Raw genomic sequence first — 8,674 nt, forward strand, 5'->3', positions numbered from 1 at the left:
AGATTTTTGAAAGCTGGAGTGCGGTTCTTCTCTACTTTTCCCAGGGGCACCAGGACCCCTAAAAGCGCCTGTGTATGTGCCTCCTATGTTGGGGTAGCCCAGGCCCTGGAATAAGAGTATGTGTGGTTTCTTGGCTTGGCGACACTCCCACCCCCTCCATGAACCCTCCCTCTTTTGACGGCCACGTTTGAAATAATCACAGCCTTGGGGTTGGTCCCATCCTTTATTCGCATTTGCTTGCCCCTACGCTAGCCCTGACCCTGACGTTGGCCAGCTAGGTGCGGCTGCAGGGGTTCATGGCAGTACCCAGCTTGCGGCAGTAGCAGAAGGCATTGAAGAAGCGGCAGTAGCATGTGGCACAGGGGTCACAGCAAGGCACCTGCTGTCCCAGGCAGGACTCATGCAGCCTTACACAGCGACGTGAGGAGCGGGGCTCGCGGTCCTGTGAGTCTAGTACCTGTGGGTGTGGGGAACCAGGAATGTGGGCGCAGACCTCTAACTACAGGTCCAGGGACCTTACCTGTCCCAACCTGTGCAGGATGGCAATGGAGCATGGGGAGAGGTGGAGCTGGGGAGCTGGGGAGAGAAGCTAATACCCAATGCCCCCTCCCAAGGGCCACCACCTTACCCTTTTCCCTGAGCAGTTACCTCTGCCAAGGCCTGAGCCTCCCGCAACAGATCCTCTTCTGCCAGTTCTGCAGTTGTCTTCTTCAGTGGGGCCCGCAGGCCCAGGCCTGGGGCAGAGAATGTGAGGGCAGGAACCCCCCATGCACAAAGCACCCACCTCCCATGGGAGGGTTTGGGAAGGGAGAAAGAGGGTTTATGCTAGGGGAGACAATTTGTGGCCAGAGGGTATTCAGTCCCCACCCAGTCCCACCCTTGCTCACACTGACCTGGGAGCTCTGGGAACAGGGCCTGGTCAGGCCTTCTGATGCCCTCCAGGGGGGCCAACCCCATCTGGGCTCCTTGCGTGGCAGGCAGTGCCAGCAGCAGGGCACAGCTCAGCAGCGCTGCGGTCAGCATGGCCTGGCTCAGCAGGAAGACGCACCACTTAGTCCCTCCTAATCCTTGGGGTCCCCTCTAAGTGCCCAGATAGAGACCCCACAGAGAGCAGGAGTCCCTGCCCAACCTGACGACTCACCTCTGCCTCCGGGATTCTTGCCTAGAGAGTTCCTGGCCACCCCGTGCCCTCGGCTTATATGGCAGGGCCTAATAAAGGGCCACACGTGACTGATCCCTGCAGCCAGGCTGTGAAGGGCCCTTCCTGGAGGGTGGGGGCACAGTTCAGGCCCTCACTCCCTGAACCTGAGCCTTTTGTTCTACAAGAGGGGTGCCTATCTCCAATTTAGGGTGAGGTTTCCAGGAGCCAATTACAATTTGGGAGCAAGAGAGGGTGCCCAGGGTCCCCAAATGTCCATGGGACAGGGACCTAGGAGCCAAGCAAGGCCGGAGCCATTAGCAATAACAAGGCAGGCGGCCCGGAAAGCTTAATTTAATTTGTGGCCCCAGAGATGCTTACTCAACTCCTATGTGGCATGTTGTTTCCTGTGCTTCTAAGAATTCAGGTCAAGGACATTGGAGAGGGTGATGGGCCAATGGCCACTGTTGGGCAGGGGTAGGTGCAGAACCAGATCCTGGGTTTCTTTGGAGGGAATGGGGAGGGAAAACCCCACCTAACCAATCCCAGGCCCTCCTGACTGCATTTCTGGTCCTCCCGTCCCTTTCTCCCTCCAGGTCTTTCCAAGACCCCCACTCCTGCTCCTGTCCCCAAACCCCTTTCTGCCTGGGGTTCCTGGAAGCCAAGGAAACAGAACGAACTGTTCTCTGGGTGGGCGAGCCACTGCAGAGTACAAAGCTTTCAGGCCGCCTGCCTCATTAGCGTTAATGGCTGCTCCCTTCCGCCCTGCGTTGTCAGTACTATCTATGCCTGGTCTCATCAGCACAAGGCTGGGGTGAGGACTGCCCTTTTGTGGAGATGGCAGGACATACAGGACCCGGCTGCCCCTGCCTTCCCTCACCCCACTGCAGGGCTGTTTATCACACACGTGTCCATCTGGGAAAGGAATGCAGGCTGAATCAGCTTTGAGAGGATCACAAGGCCCCAGTGCACAAACTGGGTTGACACAAGGCAATGGAAAAAAGATGAAGGGGGCCAGGTATAGTGGCTCACACCTGTAATTCCAGCATTTTGAGAGGCCAAGGTGGGAGGATCATAAGGCCAGGGGTTTAAGACCAGCCTGGGTATCACAGTGAGACCCCATTGCTACAAAAAATTAAAAAATAGCTGGGTGTAATGGTGCATGCCTGTAGTAGAGGCTGAGGTGGGAGGATGGCTTGAGCACAGGGGTTCAAGGTTGCAGTGAGCTATGATTGCATCACCGCACTCCAGCCTGAGCGACAGAGCAAGATCCTGTCTCAAAAAGAAAAGAAGATGAAGGGTGGCTAGGCATGGTGGCTCATGCCTGTAATCCCAGCACTTTGGGAGGCCAGGGTGGGTGGATCACTGGAGGTCAGGAGGTCAAGACCAGTCTGGCCAATATGGTGAAACCCTATCTCTACTACAAATACAAAAATTATTCAGGCATGGTGGCACATGCCTATAATCCCAGCTACACGGGAGGCTGAGGCATGAGAATCACTTGTAACATGGGAGGCAGAGACTGCAGTGAGCAGAGACTGCACCACTGCACTCCAACCTGGGTGACAAAGTGAGACTCCACCTCAAAAAAAAATGCTATTTAAAATGAAATGAAGCAGGTCGGGCGCGGTGGCTCACGCCTGTAATCCCAGCACTTTAAGAGGCCGAGGCGGGCAGATCACGAGTTCAGGAGATCGAGACCATCCTGGTTAACACGGTGAAACCCTGTCTCTACTAAAAATACAAAAAAGAAAAGGAAAAAAATGAAGCAATCCATACTCCCAACATTTGTATATACTGGGACATCCAAGAAATTAAAATCATACCTCATTATGTCTTTTTTTTTTTGAGACAGGGTCTCACTCTGTCACCCAGGCTGGGCCTGGTCAGCACCCATGCTATGGAGAGCTCTTCATGGTCTGGTGCAGGCAGGGTGGGAGTGGGAGAAGTCTTCTCACCCAGGTGCTCAGTGTCTTACCTCACCTACAAGCAGTGGCTGTCTTCACCTGAGTGTGTGCACACAGGTGTATCAGCCCCATGGGCAGTGATGGGCAAGGGCTGAGGCACTCACAGGGCAGCCCATGCCCCGGATGGTCCAGTGAGGGAGACATCAAGAAAACCCACCACCAAAACACAATGAGCTGTGATCGCACCACTGCACTCCAGCCTGGGCGACAAAGCAAGATGCTGTCTCAAAAAACAAAAACTAAACTAAAGAAAAACACAGCCAGGTGTAGTGATTTACACCTTCTGGAGCCCAGGAGTTCAAGACCGGCTTGGATGACATAGTGAGACTCTGTCTCTACAAAAAAAATTTTAATTAGTTGAATGTGGTGGTGCACACCTGTAGTCCCAGCTACTCAGGAGACAGGGAGGAGGATAGCTCGGCCCAGGAGATTGAGGCTGCAGTGAGCCGTGTTGATGGTGGCGCATGCCTATAATCCCAGCACTTTGGGAGACTGAGGCAGGCAGATCATCTGAGCCTAGGAGTTTGAGGCCAGCCTGGGCAACATGGTGAAACCCAGTCTCCATTAAACAAACAAACAACAACAACAAAAGTTTCACAGCCGGGTGCAGTGGCTTATGCCTGTAATCCCAGTATTTTGGGAGGCCAAGGTGAGCAGATCATGAGGTAAGGAGTTCAAAACCAGCCTGGCCAACATGGTGAAGCCCCGTCTCTACTAAAAATACAAAAATTAGCTGGGCATGGTGGCACGCACCTATAATCCTAGTTACTTGGGAGGCTAAGGCAGGAGACTTACTTGAACCTGGACCCGGGAGGCGGAGGTTACAGTTAGCTGAGATCATGCCACTACACTCCAGCCTGGTGACAGAGTGAGACTCTATCTCAAAAAAAAAGTTTCACTATGTGGATGATTTTACTGGTAAGGAACCACCCTGATATTCCCAGGACAATGCTTGTTGGCAAAAGGACCTTCAGAAATATGTGGCATGTTCTGGGAGGAGGTTTTGGGAAACCCTGGGAGAGGCAGAGCCTCCTGAGTGAGAGTGGGGGCCCGGAACACAGGGACTCTGCAGGGAGGAGAAAGGGGAGAGTGTGCATGCTCATGCCAGTAGACGACATGAGGACAGAGAGGGGTGCTCAAACCCTCTCCCTTCTCTTCTTTTTCCTCCTGCAGTGTACTCCCCTTCAAGGGCCCTGTTCCCACTTCGTCCAGGGGAGAGAGCGGGGGATGCAGAGAAAAACTGCAAGCACCTGTGGCCCTGTCAATCAGGTGCTTTTTGAATCAGGGTTGATTTTGAAACCCCTACCCAGCCCACTGACCCTGCCCCGGAGAGCACAGTCATGTGTTTCCTGTGAATCATCTGTAGGATTTCCTAAGGCAGAGGTTTCCTGGAGAGGCATGGTCTCCTTGGTCATTCAGGGAGGGGAGAAGGATGGATGGGGGTTCTCTCAGGCTGGTGTATTGAGCCTTGAGCTGGAGGGGATCTGTGATGGTTAATTTTATGTGTCAACTTGACTGGGCCAGGAATGCCAAGATATCTGGTTAAATATTATTTCTAGGCCAGGCGCGGTGGCTCAAGCCTGTAATCCCAGCACTTTGGGAGACTGAGACGGGCGGATCACGAGGTCAGGAGATCGAGACCATCCTGGCTAACACGGTGAAACCCCTGTCTCTACTTAAAAAAAAATACAAAAAAAAAACTAGCCGGGTGAGGTGGCGGACGCCTGTAGTCCCAGCTACTCGGGAGGCTGAGGCAGGAGAATGGCGTAAACCTGGGAGGCGGAGCTTGCAGTGAGCTGAGATCTGGCCACTGCACTCCAGCCTGGGCGACAGAGCGAGACTCCGTCTCAAAAAAAAAAATAAAAAATAAAAAATAAAAAATAAATAAATAAATAAATATTATTTCTAGTTGTGCTTGTGAGGGTGTTTCCCATCCAATCCTTTGAGGGTGGGAATAAAACAAAAACACAGAGAAAGTTGGTGCCGTGGCTCATGCCTGTAATCCCACCACTTTGGGAAGCTGAGGTGGGAGACTCCCTTGAGCCCAGGAGTTTGAGACCAGCCTGGGCAATGTTGGGAGACCTCATCTCTACAAAAAATTTAAAAATAGCCAGGCGCAGTAGTGCATATCTGTGGTCCCAGTGACTCCAGAGGCTGAGGTGGGGAGGATCACTTGATCCCAGGAGGTTAAAGCTGTGGTGAGCCACGATCACACTACTGCATTCCAGTCTATGCACACGAGACCTGTCTAAAAAAAGAAAAAAGAAAAGAAAGAAAGAAAACTGGAAACAATCCAAATATCCATCAACAGCAAAACGGATAATAACAGCATACTGATATAACTGGGCCAAGCACAGTGGCTCACACCTGTAATCCCGGCACATTGAGGGTGGATCACTTGAGCTCAGGAGTTCAAGACCAGCCTGAACAATGTGACAAAACCCTGTCTCTTCAAAAATTACAAAAATTAGCCAGGCATGGTGGCGCAAGCTTGTAGTCCCAGCTTCTGGAAAGGCTGAGGTGAGAGGATCGCTTGAATCCAGGAGGCAGAGGTTGCAGTGAACCAAAACTGCGCCACTGCACTCCAGCCTGGGTGACAGAGGGAGACCCTGTCTCAAAAAAACAAACAAACAGTATGTTTATATAATTGACAACTATACAGCAATGAAAAGAGAATGAACTGCTGCTACACACTGCAACATGAATGAATTGCACAGACATAAGGTTGAATGAAAGAAGCACGCTGGAGAAGAGAGTGAGGATGGTATGATTCCAGCCCTGTAACATTCAGACCCAAGGAAAATTTTAATAAATGACGATACAACACACAGCGGTTAACTCTGGGAGGGTGGGGAATTACTGACTGAGGGGGGAAATGAGGAAAACGTGCGAGGTGTTGGAAAGGTTTTGTATCTTGGTCTGAGTGGTGGTCACACAGGTATATACATGTGTAAAACTTCATTGAACTGCACATTTAAGATTTGTGCATTTTGCCAAGTGCAGTGGCTCACACCTGTAATCCCAGCACTTTGGGAGGCCAAAGTGGGCAGATCACCTGAGGTCAGGAGTTCGAGACTAGCCTGGCCAACATAGTGAAACCTCGTCTCCACTAAAAATAGAAAAATTCGCCAGATGTGGTGGTGTGTGCCTGTAGTCCCAGCCTCTCAGGAGGCTGAGGCAGGAGAATCACTTAAACCCAGGAGGAGGAGGTTGCAGTCAGCCAAGATTGTGCCACTGCACTCCAGCCTGGGTGACAGAGTGAGACTCCATATCAAAAAAAAAAAAAAAAAAAAGACATGTATTTTTAACTGGACATGACGTCTCAATGAAAACATTTTTTCTTTTCCTTTATTAGTGGCTCAAAAAATAATGGAGTGTCTGGCTGGGCGTGGTGGCTCACGCCTGTAATCCCAAGACTTTGGGAGGCCGAGGTGGGCAGATCACGAGGTCAGGAGTTCGAGACCAGCCTGACCAACATAGTGAAACCCCCGTCTCTACTAAGAATACAAACACTGACCGGGCATGGTGGCACATGCCTGTAATCCCAGCTACTCAGGAGGCTGAGGCAGGAGAATCGCTTGAACCCAGGAGGTGGAGGGTTGCAGTAAGCCGAGATCGTGCCACTGCACTCCAGCCTGGGCGACAGAGTGAGACTCTGTCTCAAAAAAAAAAAGGAAGGACGGAAGGAAGGAAGGAGAAAGAAAGAGAGAGAGAGAGAAAGGAAAGAAAGAGAAAGAAAGAAAGAAAGAAAGAAAAAGAAGAAAAGAAAGAAAGAAGAAAGAAAGAAAGAAAGAAAGAAAGAAAGAAGAAAGAAAGAAGAATAGGAAGAAGGAAGAAGGAATGAATGAAAAGAAAGAAGAATAGATTAAGGCAAAGAATAGCGACTGAAGAAAGCAGTAACGAACAAACGAAAGAACAACAAAAATAAGACCTACGAACTAACAACGAAAGCACAGAACCAGCATACCGCATATGAGAGAAGACGCAATGAACGTAAGGAAGAAGGACTAAGGAAGGAAGGAAGGAAGGAAGAAAGAAACTTCCCTCATCTCTGTAGCTATTTGTGTAACTTCCTGTATCTATGTAACTACCTTTAACTGTGCAGCTGTGGGCATGTCTTTAGGAAAGCACATGTAGCTTCTCTTGTCTCTGTAGTTGTAGGTATGTTTTAGGTAAGTCCCCCCATCCCCCTCCCTGTGCAAGTTCCCACAGAGCTCACCATTTACTTGCCTGAAAAGGGGAGGAAACATTTTACCGGGAGCCTGCTGATTATGCAAAGAACAAAGACCTCTATCCTGGGCCTTGTTCCCTTATCTGTGCAGGTGCAGCTTGATTTTTCCCCAGGCTGCTCTATCTGTGCCTGTAGCTTTGATTTTTCAAAAGAATTTTACCAAGGACTAGCCTTAGCTGTCTGCCCAACTGCTTTTTTCCCTTTCTCCTCCCTTAACATCCTATAGGAGAAAGTCGCCTTTGTCTCCAAATTCTTTGGTCCTGGTTTTGAAAATCCTGCTGGCACCTACTGCTGAAGGCTGTGGCTGGAGAATTCAGTGAGCTACTCTGATCTGGACAGGGTCTGATGGTCCTCACTTGACCTAAGCTGAGCTGTCCCAGGATGTGAGCGTCCCCAAGGTCAGCCTGTGACTTTCACAGAAGTTCTGACCTCCAGAGCCTTCCCCCTGCTGTGGCCTTTGGGGTAGAGTGGGTTACATGGGCCAGCACCATCTGCTAAAGTCAGGGCCAGAAACCTGCCCATGGGAGCCAGATTTAGCTTTTGGCTTGGGCTAGTATTGACTTTGGGCACATTCTCATCCCAGAAATAATAATATGGGGTGTGGGATTTCATGTTGTCTTTAGCACAGCCTTGAAAGCCACGTGTGCAGGGTGTTTTCTTGCTAAGATAGCAGTCGGGCTATATTTGAGCAGTCCAAAGAAGTTTACACTACAGAGGCATCTGGATATTGTCACAGTCTTGTCTGAAGTCAGTAGCTTGCAAGTGGTACAGCTGAGAGTCATATTGGGGAGTCTGACCCTGTAATGATCCCCTGGTCACTATGATCAGAAATAATGACACCTGGAGTTGTATTTTTCAGCACAAGTCGACTTTGAATAATAAATACGTAAGACTATTTCTCCAGTTACACACACACACACACAATTATGCCATTTCTCATCTTCCCTGAAGCACATGGCCCTTTGGCCTCTCTTTTATTTTCATACATTTTTTTTTTTTTTTTGAGATGAAATCTGGCTCTGTCGCCCAGGCTGGAATGCAGTGGTGCAATCTTGGCTCACTGCAACCCCTCCTGGGTTCAAGCAATTCTCCTGCCTCAGCCTCCCAGGTAGCTGGGATTACAGGTGTGCATCACCACACCCAGTTAATTTTTGTATTTTTAGTGTAGATGAGGTTTCACCATGTTGGCCAGGCTGATCTTGAGCCCCTGACTTCAGGTGATCCACCCACCTTGTCCTCTCAAAGTGCTAGGATTACAGCCATGAGCCACCATGCCCGGCGTGTCATACTTTCCTTCAGAAACAGAAGATTAGTTCTGTATTTCCTGTTTTTTTTTTT

At 50.1% G+C, this 8,674-nt stretch overlaps 1 protein-coding gene across 1 annotated transcript; it reads right to left on the reverse strand.

Moving 5' to 3' along the window:
• Window positions 1–209: 209 nt before the first annotated feature.
• AGRP (agouti related neuropeptide) lies at window positions 210–1,437 on the reverse strand. Its single transcript, XM_010355103.1, has 4 exons — window positions 1,142–1,437; window positions 894–1,026; window positions 649–734; window positions 210–457 (listed from the first exon to the last, which is right to left on the reverse strand). The coding sequence occupies exons 2-4, from the start codon at window positions 1,021–1,023 to the stop codon at window positions 275–277; spliced, it is 399 nt and encodes a 132-aa protein (XP_010353405.1). The 5' UTR covers window positions 1,024–1,026; window positions 1,142–1,437; the 3' UTR covers window positions 210–274.
• Window positions 1,438–8,674: the final 7,237 nt, after the last annotated feature.

The sequence above is a fragment of the Rhinopithecus roxellana genome, chromosome 20 (genome assembly GCF_007565055.1).
Source record: "Rhinopithecus roxellana isolate Shanxi Qingling chromosome 20, ASM756505v1, whole genome shotgun sequence".
NCBI classification, from domain to species: domain Eukaryota; kingdom Metazoa; phylum Chordata; class Mammalia; order Primates; family Cercopithecidae; genus Rhinopithecus; species Rhinopithecus roxellana.

Coding starts and splice junctions, on each gene's coding strand:
- AGRP (XM_010355103.1), bottom strand. CDS start 1,023: ATGCTGACCGCAGCGCTGCTGAGCTGTGCCCTGCTGCTGGCACTGCCT. Junction 735..893: donor CCTGTTCCCAGAGCTCCCAG/GTCAGTGTGAGC, acceptor TCTCTGCCCCAG/GCCTGGGCCTGCGGGCCCCA. Junction 458..648: donor AGGCTCAGGCCTTGGCAGAG/GTAACTGCTCAG, acceptor CCACACCCACAG/GTACTAGACTCACAGGACCG.